The sequence below is a fragment of the Festucalex cinctus genome, chromosome 1 (genome assembly GCF_051991245.1).
Source record: "Festucalex cinctus isolate MCC-2025b chromosome 1, RoL_Fcin_1.0, whole genome shotgun sequence".
Classification (NCBI taxonomy): domain Eukaryota; kingdom Metazoa; phylum Chordata; class Actinopteri; order Syngnathiformes; family Syngnathidae; genus Festucalex; species Festucalex cinctus.
In genome coordinates, this window is record NC_135411.1 from 223,906 (window position 1) to 243,822 (window position 19,917).

The 19,917-nt window shown below is 44.2% G+C and overlaps 2 protein-coding genes across 3 annotated transcripts in view; both read right to left on the minus strand.

Annotated features, from left to right (window-relative positions):
- The window catches only part of LOC144009248 (uncharacterized), a 68,634-nt gene that overhangs the window by 23,244 nt on the left and 25,473 nt on the right, over positions 1-19,917 (minus strand). The window contains exon 4 of the mRNA XM_077508909.1: positions 3,434-3,853. Within this exon, the coding sequence (XP_077365035.1) occupies positions 3,434-3,853 (420 nt within the window). The remainder of the gene's footprint in view (positions 1-3,433; positions 3,854-19,917) is intronic.
- LOC144012066 (uncharacterized) lies at positions 9,530-17,255 on the minus strand. 2 transcript variants are annotated; one of them, XM_077511709.1, is made up of 3 exons: positions 17,006-17,255; positions 12,207-12,452; positions 9,530-11,500 (listed from the first exon to the last, which is right to left on the minus strand). In XM_077511709.1, the coding sequence occupies exons 2-3, from the start codon at positions 12,412-12,414 to the stop codon at positions 10,422-10,424; spliced, it is 1,287 nt and encodes a 428-aa protein (XP_077367835.1). In that variant the 5' UTR covers positions 12,415-12,452; positions 17,006-17,255; the 3' UTR covers positions 9,530-10,421. The 2 variants fall into 2 exon arrangements, with proteins under 2 accessions (XP_077367835.1, XP_077367834.1); XM_077511708.1 differs by lacking the exon at positions 17,006-17,255 and adding an exon at positions 13,885-14,063.

The window sequence follows — 19,917 nt, forward strand, 5'->3', positions numbered from 1 at the left end:
CACTGGTCGATATGGAGGTCAGGGGAACGGCCTCTGGCCAGCGGGTCGTCCTGTCCACCATCGTCAGGAGGTAGGTGAAGCCCTGGGAAGGAGGAAGCGGACCTACGATGTCGACGTTGACATGGTCAAACTTCCTCACAACAAAAGTCTCCAAAGGCGCCTTGGTGTGACGGTGGACCTTGGCTCGCTGACAAGCCACGCATGAATCGACCCAGGCCCGTACATCTTTCTTCAACCCAGACCAGACGAACTTCTGAGCCACCAACCTCGACGATGCCTTCCTGCCGGGGTGTTAGAGACCATGCACCATGTCGAAGGCGGCCCTCTGCCAACCAGAGGGCACCAGCGGTCTAGGCCAGCCCAAGGAGACGTCACACCACAGCTCGACCCCGGAGTCGTCGACCGCTACCCTTTCAACTTGCAACCCGGTGTCGGAGCTCCGAAGCAACTGGGTGCCACGATCGGAAGCCTGGTCGGCCGCCATCCGGGAAAAGTCGAGGCCCAGCTGTACCGTGTTGACGACTGCCCTGGACAGACAATCCGCGACCACGTCATCCTTGCCAGCGATATGTCGGATGTCCGTGGTGTATTCAGATATGAACGACAACTGGCGCTGTTGCCGCGCGGACCACGGCTCGGACAACTTGGACATGGAGAAGGTGAGCGGCTTGTGATCGACGAAGACCGTGAACTCACGGCCCTCCAGGATGAAGCGGAAGTGGTGGATCGCCAGCCAGACAGCAAGGAGCTACCTGTCGAACGTGCTGTACTTGCGCTCCCGAGGGACTAACCGGCGGCTGAAAAAGGCGAGCGGCTGCCACGCACCTTCGACGCGCTGCTCCAAAACGGCCCCGACGGCAAAATCAGATGCGTCAGTAGTGAGGGCGATCGGGGCATCCGGGCGCGGGTGGGCCAACAAGGCCGCTTGGGACAGCGCGGCTTTCGTCTCTTCAAAAGCCTTGACTCTCACATCGGTCCAGTCGACCGCACGGTTAGGAGCCACACCCTTAAGTGCGTCGTAAAGCGGGTGCATCACATGGCGGATGAACCTGTGGTAAAAAGTCACCATCCCGAGGAACTCGCGGAGACCCTGGGCCGTGTGGGGTCGAGGAAAAGCGGCAACAGCTTCCACTTTTGCCGGGAGCGGGGTGGCGCCGTCCTCGTTGATGAGGTGGCCGAGGTATTGGATGGAGGGCACACCAAAGACACATTTAGCTCGGTTAATAATCAGTCCAGCCTGGCTGAGCTTGGAGAAAAGCTGCCGGAGGTGTGAAAGGTGTTCCCCAATGGAGGAGCTGGCCACCAGGATGTCATCCAAGTAGACGAAGAGGAACGGCATGTCCCGGAGAACAGAGTCCATGAGACGCTGAAAAGACTGGGCCGCGTTTTTAAGGCCGAATGGCATCCTGAGAAACTCGAACAGTCCGAAAGGTGTTATCACAGCAGTCTTAGGCACATCGGCGGGGTGTACCGGAACTTGGTGATAGCCCCGTACCAAGTCCACCTTGGAAAACACCTTCGCACCTGCCAGGTGGGCAGAGAAGTCCTGTATGTGCGGGACGGGATAGTGATCGTGCGTCGTGGCATCATTGAGGCGGCGATAGTCTCCACACAATCGCCAGCCGCCGTCCGACTTCGGAACCGTGTGGAGAGGCGAGGCCCACGGGCTGTCGGAACGACGAATTATGCCAAGGCGTTCCATGTTGGCGAATTCGGACTAAGCTGTGGCCAATCTATCAGGGTTGAGGCGTCGGGCCTTAGCGTGAACCGGCGGGCTCACGGTCTCGATGTGGTGCTCGACCCCATGCTTGGTAGTAGTGGCTGCAAATGTAGGCGTGGTCAGGCTGGGGAATTCTCCAAGAAGCCACGTGAACACGCCGTCATCTGAGAGCGGGCTGGCAAGGCCCTCAAACGTCTCCACATCACACCCACAAGCAACAGTGGAAAACGTCACAGCGTCCAACAGGCGGCCATTTTTAACATCCACCAGTAGACTGTGGGCACACAAAAAGTCCGCGCCAAGAAGGGGAAAAGAAATGTCAGCAGTGACAAAGTCCCAAGTGAACCGGGGCTCCCCAAAACATACATCCACTGTCTTAGTGCCGTAGGTCCGGATCGGTGCATCGTTGGCCGCTGACAGGTGCGGGCCGTGAGTGCCCCCGGCAGCATCTTCAGCCGAGGCAGGCAACACGCTTCTGCGGGCGCCGGAGTCACAAAGGAATTTAAGTCTGGAGAGGGTGTCCATGATAAACAGCAGTCGGCACTGTGCGCCCCCACTCACAGCTGCAGCTGAGTGGAGGCGTTGCCGTTTTCCGACGCAACAAAGGAGCAAGGGGCGCGGCACCTCTTCGCCTTGGTTCCAAAACGTGCGTGAAAATAGCATAAGCCAGGGGCTGATCGGCCATCCACGGCAGAGCGTACCTTATGAGGTGCAGTTGCGGCCGCCGGGACTGGGAAGGCGAAAATTGTTACATAGAAAGATAAAATGTGCAAAATGCACGAGCATATGGCGTGTTAGCTCGCATGGAGCTGTGGTGGTTTGATCTCGGGTTGACTTAGCAACAAAAAAAGGGAAAAAAAAAAAAAAAAAAAAAAAAAAAAAAGAGTAGGACTTTTGCGTCAATCATTTCAGTGATAACACTGTTCAACAAAATTTTTTAATCGCAGATGGCTTTGTGTGTCTGAACGTATTCTCGACGCTTATTTGGGGAAAATTGCAAGGTGGCTTTATTTCTATTTCATACACAAGGCAACTCAATGTGCTTCACACAAGCAAATACACAACACCTACAAACATCAACAAACAACCATTAACAACATTTAGAAGCAAACAAAAATAACTTCCTAAATTACGTACAAAAAAAACATACATTGACATTTAAACACATTAACAGCAAACATTTAATATTTACAGGTTGAGTAGTTTTGAAAGCATTACATTTACACTTTTAAGATGCACTGACACTTTTACAGCACACCAGTCTCACTTCCCTTCATTTTTTGAAGCTTCAAAGATGGCTGCTATTGTCACCAGCACACTCGTGTCTCTCAGCAAGCTTTTTACAAGAGAATCTTTTAGCACAAACACTGCAACTGAATGGTTCCTTCCCACCATGTCTTCTTGTGTGCTTTCTTAAATTTGACATGGAAGAGAAGCTTTTTCCACAATCTGAGCAGGAATACGGTTTCTCTCCATTGTGTGTTTTTGCATGTGCTGTTAAAGAATTGGTGGAAGCAAAGCTTTCCACACATTTTGTGCATGAATATGGTTTCTGTCCCGTGTGTGTGTTCTTATGTGGCTTCTTAATTCAGACTTGGCAGGGAAGCTTTTGCCACAGGCTGAGCAAGAAAAAGGTTTTTCCCCAGTGTGTGTTCTTGAATGTAATGTTAAATGTGACTTCTGAGAGAAGCTTTCCAGTGTGTCTTCTTGTATGTATCGTTAAGTCTGACTTCGAAGAGAAGCTTTTGCCACAGTCTGAGCAAGAAAAAGGTTTCTCGCCACTATGGATTCTTGTATGTGTTGTTAAAGCTGACTTCTGAGAGAAGCTTTTGCCACAATCTAAACAAGAAAAAGGTTTTTCCCCAGTGTGTGTTCTTGTATGTGTTGTTAAATCAGACTTCCGAAAGAAGTTTTTGCCACAATCTAAACAAGAAAAAGGTTTTTCCCCAGTGTGTCTTCTTGTATGTGTTGTTAAATCTGACTTCCAAAGGAAGTTTTTGCCACAATCTAAACAAGAAAAAGGTTTTTCCCCAGTGTGTCTTCTTGTATGTGTTGTTAAATCTGACTTCCAAAAGAAGCTTTTGCCACAATCTAAACAAGAAAAAGGTTTTTCCCCAGTGTGTGTTCTTGTATGTGTTGTTAAATCTGACTTCCGAAAGAAGTTTTTGCCACAATCTGAGCAAGAAAAAGGTTCCTCGCCAGCGTGTCTTCTTGTATGTATTGTGAAATCTGACTTCCAAGAGAAGCTTTTGCCACAATCTAAACAAGAAAAAGGTTTTTCCCCAGTGTGTCTTCTTGTATGTTTTGTTAAATCTGACTTCCAAGAGAAGCTTTTGCCACAATCTAAACAAGAAAAAGGTTTTTCCCCAGTGTGTCTTCTTGTATGTGTTGTTAAAGCTGACTTCTGAGAGAAGCTTTTGCCACAGTCTGAGCAAGAAAAAGGTTTCTCGCCACTATGGATTCTTTTATGTGTTGTTAAATGTGACTTCCAAGAGAAGCTTTTGCCACAATCTAAACAAGAAAAAGGTTTTTCCCCAGTGTGTCTTCTTAAGTGAATTTTCAAACTTCCTTTTGAACTCAATGTTTTCCCACAGTGAGAACATTCGCAGGATTTGTCGTCAGTGTGACACGACCTATCATCAGCAGCATGTTCATCATTACCATCCAAATTATCATCATTATCATCATCATCATAAGAAGAAAGGGACCTTATGTCATCACTTTTTGCTTGTGATGGTCCCCAGTGGTCTGCATCACTTTCTGGAATCATGTTTTGAGGATTTAAGATCCTGTTTGGAGGCTCCGCCCCTCTGCCCTCCTCACTCTCACCCTTGACTTCATCTTCACTCTTTAAAGGGGCGAAGGTCATTGGTGACTTGGTGACGTCATCCTCAACCTCCTCCTCTTTGACACGAACGGGCTTTTCTTCCTCTTCGATGTAAGGATGTTCTTCCTCCTCTTTAACATTCGGAGGCTTCATGTCCTCTTGGTCAGGACGAAGATATTTCTCAGCGACGTCTGCAGGACACAAGAAGACAAACACACATTTGGGTTGGTCAAGTCAAATTTCAAGCGTGAGATGATGTGCATTATTGTTTCTACAGTGCACCTCGACTTGGGGCCACCGCACACTCGGATTGGCCCATCCAAAAAACAAAACAAAAAGAAAAAGGAAAAAAAAAGTATTGGCCTTGTTAAAAATCTGACAGCCGATATAAGGTCAAATCTAAAACTATTTTAATCTCTCTATTGATTCAAGTCGACTAAATTGAGTTGAGCTGATATTGTCCATCCGCATACATTTCAACTTTTACATAGAAAATTAAAACACCTATTTGTAACCATAGTTAGGCTGGAAGACCCCTACTTCCACATGATTCATCCCATTCTCATCTTTCAATTTAAACATATTCCAAATATTCACGCCTTACCCACAATTCACTATTTTGTACCCTACGCCTGCCCTCAGCGGCAGCCATCTTGGCCAATTGATTTGGTACACCAGGGATTCTCGCCAGGAAATGCCCCGGCTTGAATAGGAAGTGACCTCATTTCAACAGGAAATGACTTGTTTTCAACAGGAATGACCTGGAAGTGACCTGATTTCAATAGGAAGTGACCTGTTGATTTGAACAGGAAGTTACCCAGAAATGGCCAAAAATCAACAGGAAGTGACCTGATTTCAACAGGAAATGACCCGGAAATGGCCTAAAATCAACAGAAAGTGACCCAGAAGTGGCATCAAATCAACAGGAAGCAACACGATTTCAACAGGAAGTGACCTGATTTCAATAGGAAGTGACCCGGAAATGGCATTAAATGAACAGGAAGTGACCCAGAAGTGGCTTCAAATCAACAGTAAGTGACACAATTTCAACAGAAAGTGACCTGATTTCAATAGGAAATGACCTGAAATCAACAGGAAGTGACACAATTTCAACAGAAAGTGACCTGCTTTCAATAGGAAGTGACCTGAAATCAACAGGAACTGACTTGTTTTCAACAGGAAGTGACCCAGAAGTGACCTGTTGATTTGAACAGGAAGTTACCCAGAAATGGCCAAAAATCAACAGGAAGTGACCTGATTTCAACAGGAAATGACCCGGAAATGGCCTAAAATCAACAGAAAGTGACCCAGAAGTGGCATCAAATCAACAGGAAGCAACACGATTTCAACAGGAAGTGACCTGATTTCAATAGGAAGTGAGCAGGAAATGGCATAAAATGAACAGGAAGTGACTCAGAAGTGGCTTTAAATCAACAGGAAGTGACACAATTTCAACAGGAAGTGACCTGATTTCAATAGGAAGTGACCTGAAATCAACAGGAACTGACATGTTTTCAACAGGAAGTGACCCGGAAGTGACCTGATTTCAATAGGAAGTGACCTGGAAGTGACTTAGAATCAACAGGAAGTGGCCCGATTTCAACAGGAAGTGACCTACCAATAGGAAGTAGTCCAATTTCAACAGGAAGTGACCTATCAATAGGAAGTGGTCCAATTTCAACAGGAAGTGGCCCGATTTCAACAGGAGGTGACCTATCAATAGGAAGTAGTCCAATTTCAACAGGAAGTGGCCCGATTTCAACAGGAGGTGACCTATCAATAGGAAGTAGTCCAATTTCAACAGGAAGTGACCTGATTTCAACAGAAAGTGAGCCTTACTCCAGTCCTCAATCTTTCCTCCATTAATGAATTCACTCATTAATTTACCTTAATTAAGCGCAACCGCTTCATTCCATTTTCACGTGTCGTCTTGTGCGCAGTTCGCATATATGCCCATATGAACTCGGCACTGATTTGCAAACCGGAATCGATTGTCATTGACTACCGTCTTCGTGAATGCTACAGTTGCAACCAGTGATATTTTTGTAGCCGAAAAATTGACATCATAATTTTCGTGACTAATTGTTTTTCCTGACGAAAATTAAATGAAAACTAAAATAGAAGCCATTCATTCAGACAATAACTATGATTAGAATTGACTGACAATTTCGTCAATGACTAAAATGAAAACACAGTCGTGAAAATTCACACAATCCAATCAGAATGAATGAGAAAAGAACCACTCAGAAAATGTTGTGTTCACTGCACTTTAACTCAACTCAACTTTATTTATAAAGCGCTCTAAGAACAGGCATTGCTGTATACAAAGTGCTGTACATAAACATAAATTGTGCAGCTGTAAGATTAATCTCAAGCAATTTAAATTATGCACTTTTTCTTATTCAGGTGAAAAGTTACATTATTGTCAGTTCAACATGATTCATTGAAACAAGAAAGACACCATTGTATGAAATGTGTCTTGCGTGTTAAACTACAGTCACAAATAGGTGTGCTATAATTTTCTGCATAAAAGTTTAAACGTATGCTGAAGGAAAATAGACTAAACTGTGAATTTAGTCGACTAAAATTGGATCAAAACTAAAATACAATCAGAAGACTAAATTATGACTCAAACTTGTTAATTTTAGTCAAAAGACTATAACTAAAACTAAATTAAAATTTCTTGTCAAAATTAACACTGGTTGCAACAGCAGTGGAATGTAATAATGCAGTAATCATGACAAAACTGTGACTGTTTTGTTTAAAAAAAAATAATAAAAAATAAAAAGTATCCCGACAAAATAATAATTTGTAGTATTGTACCACCGTTTTAATACAGTCTTATTGTGCACCTAAGTGTTCTTAAAATCGCACACGTCTTGTCAGATACATTGGTATGACTGTCTCATGACTGTATAATCGGCCCCTGTCCGGAATCAACCAATCAAATCAATTTATTTCACTCTTTAAAATAACAGTTGAATTTAATTACTGTGCACAGTAATGCGGACTGCTGTTAATTTTTTTTAACGCTATATAGTAGTGCTAAGCAAGGGAGAGTAATAAGAAGTGTACAAACCTGCTGCGTGTAGCACAATTCGAGGCTGCTCGCAAACGTCGTCCAGCGGTTGAAAATGTTGCTCGTTCTCTTCTTTTACTCCAAAATGTTCCTCCTCGTCCTTTGGTGTCGTTCTCGCCGACATTTTGGCACAATAATGCCAACAAAGTCACACTTGGTCTCTTCCTGACCACGTGTTGTGTTCTTCTCTTTGTTAGCGGCTAGCGAGCTAAGCTAAGCTAAGCTAACTAAGGCCGAGACGCATCAACGCGCACCGAGACGAGTTTAAACACACGCCGACATTTAATAAATGGTGTCGCAGACCTTCAAAATGGTGATGGGAGTCCTGTGTGTTCAGTCCAACACCAAATAAGAAAGAATGAATTAGCAGAGGACGTCTGATGAAACGCGATGTGGACGCCGGCCAGTGCAGTGAGCACGTAAAGAAACGAATGGAGACGTGCGGCGGAAGTTAAGTCAGGCCGGACACGCCCCCGCTGCGTTACGATTGGCTGTTGGAAATTGTCCGGGGGCTTCCGAGCAAGCATTGTCATCAAGTCATCGGCAGATGTCGCCATTTTTGCTGCAGTTGGAATCGAAAGCCTCATTCCCTTTTTCAGTGTTTTCATCCCGATACAATTGTAAAGTTTAAATTGGACTTATTGAAAAGAGCTCCAGTTTATTGTGGTGAATGTGCAGTTTAAAAATTCGCCATCAAAGTTGAACAAGCATTTTGAGGTAATCTGACGTGTCGCAAACAGGGCAGAGCGAAATTGTCGGCTGCGTGACGTCACTCCCGCGGCAATTTGAAAGCACGCATGGATTTTTTTTCCCACTCACTCATTTACACATGTAAGCTTCTGTGAGTGAGTTAGTGAATACTACTACTACTACTACTAATAATAATAATAATAAAAATACGTACGGGCTGTCAAAACCCGCGAGAGTGACGTCACGCAGCCGACAAATTCGCCCGGCTCCGTTTGCGACAATCATTGTAAATTAACATTTTAACCTTGCCCTTTGTCTTTGCAAATACCTTAAAACCAAACTAAAATATATAAAAATGCAAAAAATAAATAAATCTTGAGCAATAGCTTTGCAAATTATTTACCAAGGAGCGTTAGAGGGGTGTCAACCACCACAGCCCCACAACATTCAGAGCCTTTAGGAATTCCGGGCGGATCTCATCCAACCCCGGGGCCCTGCCACCGAGGAGATTTCCAACCACCTCAGTGACTTTGACCCCGGAGATAGGAGAGCCCACCTCAGATTCGCCAGACTGCTTCCTCAAAGGAAGACGTCTTGGTGCAATTGAGATCTTCTAAGTATTCCCCCCACCGACTCACGACGTCCCGAGTCGAAGTCAGCAGCACACCATCTCCATTATACAGTGTTAATGGTGAACTGCTTTCCTCTCCTGAGACGCCGGATGGTGGACCAGAATGTCCTCGAGCCGTCCGGAAGTCATTTTCCATGGCCTCAAACGAACTCCTCCCATGTCCGAGTTTTTGCCTCAGCGACCGCTGAAGCCGCGTTCCGCTTGGCCAGCCGGTAACTGACAGCTGCCTCCGCAGTACCACAGGCCAAAAAGGCCCGATAGGACTCCTTCTTCAGCTTGACAGCATCCCTTACCACTGGTGGTTCGAGGATTGTCGCCGCGACAGGCACCGACCACCTTACGGCCGCAGCTCCGATTGGCCGCCTCAACAATGGAGCCTCTTCGGGATATGCCCGGCGCTCCCCATCTCCAGAGGGTGTCCGTGTAAATATACACAAACATACACACATACTTAGTGTCAAGGCGTGGGGGTGTTGGAGGCAGGACCCAAATGCAGGGGGCAACAAAAACAGGGCAAGGCAGGGATGCAAGTAAAAAAGGGGATTTAATTAACAAAAAATGTAAACAAGGGACTATGGAAAAAAATCAACAAGATCAAAAACAAACACGAGGCATGGAAAACAGGGACATGAACATGAACAGGCACAATGACTCCCCCAAGAACCGAACGGAAAACAGGTGACTAAATACACACAGGCTAATTGACAATGACTAGACACAGCTGGGCAAGACACAAGTGGCAAGGGAAGCTGATTGGTGGATACACTGGGAAGGGAAGACACACTCAGGTGGACGTGGTTTGACATAACGGGACAAGGGAAGAGACAAGGAACACATGACAAACAACCAAAAACACCAAAAGAAACAAAATCCCACCCCCCACAAAACCAAAACATGACACTTAGTATGAAAAGTCTCAAAATCAGGGAGGGATTAAATACTTCCTACACTCGTTTTTTTTTATTCAAAATCATTGACACTTTTACAGCACACCAGACTCACTTCCCTTCATTTTTTTTAAGCTTCAAAGATGGCTGCGATTGTCACCGGCACACTCGTGTCTCTCAGCAAGATTTTTACGAGAGAATCTATTAACACAAACACTGCAACTGAATGGTTCCTTCTCAGTTCTCACTATTCGGGTTTTTCCACCGTCGGAACTTTTGGATAACTTTTCAGTTGACCTTGGTAAAATTCAGTTTAGGTGTTTTTCCACCAACAACAATTAGCAGGTTAATTAAATTCCCCAGGTGGCATCCAAGTGCTATCTCGGCAGCAGGGTCTTGCTGAGCCAGGCAGGAACTTTGAGGGGGCGGGCTGCAATGTCCGCGGCTGATTGGTCAAATTTCTTTACAGCAGCTGGGCTCAGTCAAACTCATTTGAAATAATTACCGAGAACTCAAAGACGCCGTGGAAACACAATTCTAACTTCCCAGCTGAACTTTTACAACCAAGAACTCCCTTTCCCCAAAACTCAAAGTTCCTGGTCTTGCTGGTGGCAAAGCAGCTCATGTGTTCTTGTGTGTTTTCGTAAATTTGACATGTAAGAGAAACTTCTTCCACAATCTGTGCAGGAATACGGTTTCTCTCCCGTGTGGCTTCTTATGTGTCTTTTTAAATATCCTTTGTGAAGGAAACTTTTTCCACAGCATGAGCAAGAAAAAGGTTTCTCGCCAGTGTGTCTTCTTGTATGTGTTATTAAATCTGAGTTGTGAGAGAAGCCTTGACCACAAACTGAGCAAGAAAAGGGTTTTTCCCCAGTGTGTGTTCTTGCATGTGCTGTTAAATGTGACTTCCGCGCGAACCTTTTGGCACAGTTTGTACAAGCAAAAGGTTTTTCCCCAGTGTGCGTTCTTGTATGTCTTGTTAAAATTGACTGCTGAGAAAACCTTTTTCCACAGTATGTGCAAGCAAAGGGTTTTTCCCCAGTGTGCGTTCTTGTGTGTGTTTTTAAATCTGACCGCTGAGAAAACCTTTTGCCACAGTGTGTACAAACAAAAGTGTTTTCTCCAGTGTGTCTTCTCAAGTGAATGTTCAAACCTCCTTTTGAACTCATTGTTTTCCCACAGTGAGAACATTCCCAGGATTTGTTGTCAGTGTGACATGACCTCTCACCATCAGGGTGTTCACCATTACCATCCAGATCATAATCATAATCATCATCATCGTCGTCGTCGTCATCATCATCGTCATAATCAAAATCATCATCATCATCATCATCATCATCACGAGAAGAAACGGACCTTGTGTCATCACTTTTTGCTCGTGATGATCCCCAATGGTATGCATCACTTTCTGGAGTCATGTTTTGAGGAGTTGAGATGCTGTTTGGAGGCTCCGCCCCTCTGCCCTCTTCACTCTCACCCTTGACTTCATCTTCACTCTTTAAAGGGGCGAAGGTCATTGGTGACTTGGTGACGTCATCCTCAACCTCCTCTTTTTTGACGCAAAGGGGATTTTTTTCCTCTTTAAAATAAAGATGCTCTTCCTCCTCCTCTTTCACATGAGACTTCAGTTCCTGTTCGTCAGGACGAAGATATTTTTCACCAATGTCTGCAGGACACAAAGAGACAAACCCAAATTTAGGTTGGTCAAGCGTGAGTTGATGTGTATTATCGTTTCTACAGTGGCACCTCGACTTGGGCCCACCACACACTCGGATTGGCCAATCCAAAAAAACAAAAAACAAAAAAAGTTTGGCGACAACACTGCACATGGAGCACTTTGACTATGGATCAAAGGATGATCTAAGGTTTTTCACCAGTTTGTGTTCTTTTGTTTATTGCAAACGTTGACTTCTGAGGGAAACCTTTGTGGGAGCTATTTCTTGAAATTTTCAGTTCACTTTATAAGAGATGCTACTGACCCTGGGAATCTTCTGAACCATTTGTTTTTGTGACCAGAAATGTCAACGTTTAATATAGCAGGCGTTTTTAAATTTTGGGGAAAAATATTTACTGACAAAAACTTGAGCAATATGATATTTACTTGCTTAAGTTTCCATGTCACTTTTTTAGACGATACAACAGAATCAAGATTGGCTTTTGTATTTTAGAAAAAAATTGACACCAATACCCCCCCCCCCCCCCCCCCCCCCCCTTTACTGTAAATGAATATCGACTTCAAATGTCGGTTAGTGGCCTCCTTGACGACTAAAAATCTCCATCGGTATCGGTCCTGAAAAAACATATCGGTCTATCTCTAGCCCTTATGTCATGATGACTTTGTGCTTGTGGTGGTCGCCAGGGGTCTGCATCACCTTCTGTCGTCATGTGTTGACGAGTTGAGCTGCTGCTTGGAAGCTCCGCCTCCCCATCCTCGTCTTCATCTTCACTCTTTAAAGGGACGAAGGTCAGTGGTGACTTGGTGACATCGTCCTCAACCTCCTCCTCTTTGACACGAACGGGCTTTTCTTCCTCTTCGATGTAAGGATGTTCTTCCTCCTTTTTAACATTCGGAGGCTTCATGTCCTCTTGGTCAGGACGAAGATATTTCTCAGCGACGTCTGCAGGACACAAGAAGACAAAACACACATTTGGTTTGGTCAAGTCAAATTTCAAGTGTGAGTTGATAGTACTGTCACAATCAATTTTTTTTTTTTTTTTTTTTTTTTTTAAGAATCCATTCATCTCGAGGGTGTGCGCTCCTTCACCACGTGTCCAGTAACGAGATGAAATGGGGAATGGTGAGGTTCAATATTTCGCCCTTGCTACATTAGTGCAGCCAATTTGTCTATCAAAATAGCACAGGGGGAAAATCGCTTTACCAAACATCTGTGTACAAAGTAGGGGTGGCACGTATAAGACGTATTTAATACAACAGTGTCTTTATTGTTTCAATGAAACATATTGAACTGACAATAATATAACTTATAACTGTAGAGGGCCCCTATCCAGAGCAGGTGTTCGCCAGCCTCCCATAAGAGCCTACATGGATGACCTTATCATCGCCACAACATCTGTCCCAGGGTGCAGGTGGATCCTGCAGGGTTTGGAGAGACACATCACATGGGCGAGGATGAGCTTCAAGCCCTCCAAGTCAAGGTCCATGGTTCTGAAGAGGGGGAAGGTGATGGACAAGTTCCGGTTTTCGATCTCGGGAACCGAGATCCCGACAATCTCGGAACAGCCAGTTAAGAGCCTGGGGAAGCTCCTTGATGCAACTTTGAGAGACTCTGCTGCCATACAGGAGTCTGGTGAACAACTGGGAGCGTGGCTCACCAAGGTGGACAAGTCTGGCCTGCCTGGTAGATTTAAAGCCCGGATCTACCAGCATTCCATCCTGCCCAGAGTCTTGTGGCCTCTCCTTGTTTATGCAGTCCCGTTAACAACTGTGGAGTCTCTCGAAAGGAAGATCAGTGGCTTTCTTCGAAAGTGGCTGGGACTTCCCCGCAGCCTCACCAGCGCTGCCCTGTACGGGACAAGCAACACCCTCCAGCTACCCCTCGGTGGGCTCACTGAAGAGTTCAATGTGGCACGTACAAGAGAGGCTCGACAGTATAGGGATTCCAGGGACAACAAGGTGTCATCAGCAGGGATCGAAGTTAGAACCGGAAGGAAGTGGAGAGCTGAGAAAGCAGTGGAGGTGGCAGAGTCACGCCTAAGGCAGAAAGCGCTGGTAGGGGTTTTGGCAATGGGGAGAGCAGGCCTGGGCTACTTCCCAAAGACCCAAGTGAGCCAGGCCCAGGGAAAGGAGAGACATCAGCTACTCCAGGAAGAGGTCCGAGCAGGTGTGGAGGAAGAGCGAGTGAGCAGGGCAGTTGGACTCCGGCAGCAGGGGGCATGGACAAGGTGGGAGAGCGGGTTACAGCGCAAAGTGACCTGGTCGAACATCATGCAGGCAGACTTCCACCGCGTCCGGTTCCTTGTGCAGGCAGTTTACGACGCCCTCCCGAGCCCAACGAACCTTCATGTGTGGGGGAAGAGTGAGACACCCACCTGTCCCCTTTGCTCTGGAGGAGGCTCTTTGGAACATCTCCTCAGCAGCTGCCCAAAGTCCCTGGCTGAAGGTCGCTATCGCTGGCGCCATGACCAGGTTCTGAAAGCAGTTGCTGAGAGCAAAACCCTGGCAATCAGCACGAACACACATCACAAAGCTCCGAGCAGGGCAGTCCCTTTCATCAAGGCAGGAGAGAGACCCCAGTCATGTCCACAGACAGCAAGAGGACTACTCCACACTGCCTCGGATTGGCAGTTGCAAGTCGACCTGGGAAGACAGCTAAAGTTCCCCCAGCACATCGCAGCAACATCTCTCCGGCCAGACATGATCATTACCTCTGAGGCTTCAAGACACCTGATCATGCTGGAACTCACGGTATCCTGGGAAGAGCGCATGGAGGAAGCCAATGAGAGGAAACGTGCAAAGTACCAGGAACTGGTGGAGGAATGCAGGGGTAGGGGCTGGAAGATTTTCTATGAGACGAAGTTGGCTGCAGAGGCTTTGCTGGTCGATCCTTCTGCAAAGTCCTAGGACGTTTGGGTGTATCAGGGGCGGCCAAGAAGAAGGCCATTAAGTCAGTTAGCGAAGCCGCAGAGAAAGCCACCAGGTGGCTATGGCTCAAAAGGGCAGATCCGTGGACTGCTACTGGGATGCAAGCTGAGGCTTGATCAACCTCGGCTGGGTCACCTGGGCAAGAGTGTCTGATGTTGCGAGACCCGAAACACTCAATGAACCCAGGCTACATCACTGATGATGCGTCCCAGTTGCATCCAGGAGATGTTTCTCTTAAGTTTTCACCTAAATAAAAAAAAAGTACAGAATTGCTGGAGATTAATCTTACAGTTGCACAATAATAAATACAATTAAAAAAAATAATTTAATTAAATAAAGTGCAGTGAACACTGAACAGTTTCTGAGTGGTTCTTTTCTCCAACCCGCGTTTCATTCATTCTGATTGGATTGTGTGAATTTCCGTCACTGTATTGTTTTCATTTTCCTTTTAGTCATTGATGAAAGTGTCAGTCAATTTTAGTTATCATGTCAATGAATGGCTTCTATTTTAGTTTTTGTTTAATTTTGATCTGAAAGAAAAATTTAATGATGAAAATTATTCGTTGACGAAATTAGCACTGCTCACATGCTGGCAGCACAGGATGACACGGCACACGGACTATTTTGACCAGGTCACGAACCCCTCGTCAAATCATAATTTTTCGGCAACGTCCTCCGATGAGGAATACTAACGGTTTTTATTTGTGTAAAAGAAGGATAATCAGACACATTCACGAGCGGGATGTCAGCCAGGTTCGCGGAGGGGAACACGGACTGTGTTTCATAACCGCTTATAACTGTTTAATTTCATTAATTCTACTAAATTAAGCGTACCCGTTTCATTCTATTTTCATGTGTCGTCTCATGCGCAGTTCGCACATATCCCCAAATAAACTCAACACTGATTGACGAAATGGAATTGATTGTCATTGATTGTCCTCAATCCAAAATACTGCTGCTCATTACTGGTGCCCGTAAGAGGGAGCACATAACCCCAATCCTGGCCTCTCTTCATTGTCTGCCTGTAAAATTTAGAGTCCACTTTAAGATTCTTGAATTTTGTTTTTAAATCTCTAAATGGTCTTGCGCCACCTTATCTCACTGAGCTCTTGCAGCCCTACGCACATGCTCTGTGCCTCAGGTCAGCAGACCAAACTCAATTGGAGGTACCGAGGGCAAAGCGGAGGCTTAGAGGAGATGGAGCCTTTGCTGTTGCCGCCGGTCCCTCCCTTTGGAACGACCTTCCACAAAATATTAGGCCGTCCCCCTCTTTATCCTCTTTTAAAACACGTCTTAAAACACAACTGTATTCTTTGGCTTTTGGCGCACCATGAAACTAAACATTGTTTTTGGTGTTTTGTGGCGTTTTGATGTTTATTCTACTTATTTATCTATGTATTTATTTATTTATTCACTTGCCTATTATTCATTTACTGATGTAAAATGTATTTACTTGTAAAAAAAAACAAACAAAAAAAACTTGTATACGCACTTCAAAATGTTTGCTTTGTTCTTGTTTTGTTACCTTATTCTTGACTGCACAACCGATTTATATTTCATGTGCAGCACTTTGTATACAGCAATGCCTGTTTTTAAGACGCTTTATAAATAAACAAAGTTTAGTTCATGAATGCTACAGTGGCAACTAGCGATAATTTCGTCGACAAAAAATTGTCATGATTTTTGTGACAAACTTTTTTTTCAGACAAAAATTAAACAAAAACTAAAATAGAAGCCATTCATTGAGACGATAACTATAACTAAAATCGACTGACAATTTTGTCAATGACTAAAACGAAAATGAAAACAACACAGTGACGAAAATTCACACAATCCAATCAGAATGAATGAAACGCGAGTTGGAGAAAAGAACCACTCAGAAACTGTTCAGTGTTCACTGCACTTTGTTCAATGTTCAAACATGGTTACATTCATTGCGCAGCTGTAAGATTAATCTCAAGCAATTTAATTGTGCACTTTTATTTTTTTTTATTCAGGTGAAAACTAAGTCATATTATTGTCAGTTAAACACGTTTCATTGAAACAATAAAGACACCATTGTGTGAAATGTGTCTTGCGTGTTAAACTACAGTTACAAATAGGTGTGTTATAATTTTCTGCATAAACGTTGATGTGTATGGTGACTAAAATGTCAATACTAAAATTGGATTAATACTAAAATACAATCAGAGGACTAAATTATGACTACAACTTTGATACATTTTGATCAAAAGACAAACTAAATTGAAATTTCTTGTCAAAATTAACAGTGGTTGCAACAGCAGTTGAATGTAATAATGCAGTAATCATGACAAAAAGATTAATGTGGTAATATTGTAAAAAAAAATGTATGTGGGGAAACACCGTTTTAATACAATAATATCCTGGACGTTAAAGTGTTCTTCAAATCGCACACGTCTGTTACAGACATTGGTATGACTGTCTGATGACTGGATAACCGTCCCCTGTCCGGAATAAAGTTGAATTGAACAGCGCTGAAATTTCTTCACGCTTTATAGTATTTATAGTTGTGCTTCAGAAAGGGAGAGTAATAAGAAGTGTACAAACCTGCTGCGTGTAGCACAATTCGAGGCTGCTCGCAAACATCGTCCAGCGGTTGAAAATGTTGCTCGTTCTCTTCTTTGACTCCAAAGAGTTCCTCCTCGTCCTTTGGTGTCGTTCTCGCCGACAATTTGGCACAATAATGCCAACAAAGTCACACTTGGTCTCTTCCTGACCACGTGTTATGTGCTTCTCTTTGTTAGCGGCTAGCAAGCTAAGCTAAGCTAAGCTAAGCTAAGCTAACTAGACTGAGAGCACTGAGCTGGATAGCCGACAGCCCACACAGTACAGAAGACCTGCGGAAGTGCGGCGGAAGTTAAGTCAGGCAGGACACGCCCCCGCTGCCTTATGATTGGTTGCTGGAAACTGTGCGGAGGCTTCAAAGCAAGCATTGTCATCAAGGCATCGACAGATGCCGCCATTTTTTATATATTTTTTGCTGCAGTTCGAAAGTTTCATTCGCTTTTTCAATGTTTTGTTCCCGATATAATTGTAAAGTTTTAAATGGCACCAGTTTATTAAAGTGGATGTGCAGTTTAAAAATTCGTCATCAAGGTTGAACAAGCATTTTGAGGTAAACTGAAAGTTTATTATCTGGGATGAGATTTAAACCACCAAATGTTATGAGTTTAATTAGCGGTCTTAGTTAGTAGTAAATGTTTGGGACAGTATCTGATGATATATTATTGATATATGCAACATTTATTTGTACTGCAAGTAATACAAATGACATTTGGCCAGTTTTTCTCATCTGTGGCTCTCACACTTTCCTTCAGCAAAGTTTTGACGCAACACTTACCTTCCAATGAAGGTAAAATGTTCGTGATGACTGATGATGACAAGCCATTGAAGTCAAGGAGGCGGACCTCAGAGCCAAGGAGTAAGTTGAGGGCAGGTACCAACTGACTCCTTATTTGTAGGGAGGGCACTAATGCTGATTGGCTCGGGATGTAAGGTATTGCCACACACTTCCCACCAGGGGGAGCATCATCTCATCAGCGCCACACTCAGAAGTACAAATGCAATTGCATTGTACTGTCGCTTCTCTTAATGTGATAATTTTTGTCGGAACGCCGCCTGTGAGTCGCAGCAGTGGCCGGAAACGGAGCTGGTGTGTGAAGCCCGGAAGTCCAGGTGGCATCTACTCCATTTGATTTGTATTTTGATTTCAAAATGTGATGAAAGGTTGTTTGACGACAAGAACAATTGCCTGCAGAGGCAAAAGTGCCACATGAACAGAAATTATATTCAATCAAAACCAGGTATGGACACAATTTTGTTCTGATGTCATCTGAATATTGTATGCTAATCATGTCAAAATTGTTACATAGAAAGATAAAATGTGCAAAATGCACGAGCATATGGCGTGTTAGCTCGCATGGAGCTGTGGTGGTTTGATCTCGGGTTGAGTTAGCAACAAAAAAAGGAAAAAAAAAAAAAAAAAAAGTAGGACTTTTGCGTCAATCATTTCAGTGATAACACTGTTCAACAAAAAAATTTAATCGCAGATGGCTTTGTGTGTCTGAACGTATTGTCGACGCTTATTTGGGGAAAATTGCAAGGTGGCTTTATTTCTATTTCATACACAAGGCAACTCAATGTGCTTCACACAAGCAAATACACAACACGTACAAACATCAACAAACAACCATTAACAAAATTCAGAAGCAACAAAAATAACTTCCTAAATTACGTACAAAAAGAACAAAACAAACATACATTGACATTTAAACACATTAACAGCAAACATTTAATATTTACAGGTTGAGTAGTTTTGAAAGCATTACATTTACACTTTTAAGATGCATTGACAATTTTAAAGCACACCAGTCTCACTTCCCTTCATTTTTTGAAGCTTCAAAGATGGCTGCCATTCTCACCAGCACACTCGTGTCTCTCAGCAAGCTTTTTACAAGAGAATCTTTTAGCACAAACACTGCAACTGAATGGTTCCTTCCCACTAGGGGTGTTAAAAAAATCGATTCGGCAATATATCGCGATATTACAGGACGCAATTCTCGAATCGATTCAATAGGTGGCAGAATTGATTTTTAAATATCAATTTTTGATGGGAAAATATTCAACAAAACGTCTTATAGTTAGAGTTCACACCGTAAACATGGAAAAATGTTTACTATGTGGCTCACAGTTATAAGGTTGAAGTTTCAGATAAATAATACATCCATCCATTTTCTTGACCGCTTATTCCTCACAAGGGTCGCGGGGGGTGCTGGCGCCTATCTCAGCTGGCTCTGGGCAGAAGGCGGGGGACACCCTGGACTGGTTGCCAGCCAATCGCAGGGCACACAGAGACGAACAACCATCCACACTCACAAGCACACCTGGGGACAATTCGGAGCGCCCAATTAACCTGCCATGCATGTCTTTGGAAAGTAGGAGGAGACCGGAGTACCCGGAGAAGACCCACGCGAGCACGGGGAGAACATGCAAACTCCACAAAGGAAGGCCGGAGCCCGGACTCGAACCAGAGTCCTCAGAACTGGGAGGCGGACCTGCTAACCACTCGCTCACCGTGCCGCCTATAAATAATACATTTTCATACAAATCTTACAGTATACAAGATTACTGATTAGTATTTTCTAAATTTGAGTTAAAAAAAAAATCGCAGCAATCGACAAACTAAACCGTATCGGGATTAATCGGTATCGAATCGAATCGTGACCTATGAATCGTGATACGAATCGAATCGTCAGGTACGAGGCAATTCACACCCCGACTTCCCACCATGTATTCTTGTGTGCTTTCTTAAATTTGACATGGAAGAGAAGCTTTTTCCACAATCTGAGCAGGAATATGGTTTCTCTCCAGTGTGTGTTTTTGCATGTGCTGTTAAAGAATTGGTGGAAGCGAAGCTTTTCACACATTTTGTGCATGAATATGGTTTCTGTCCCGTGTGT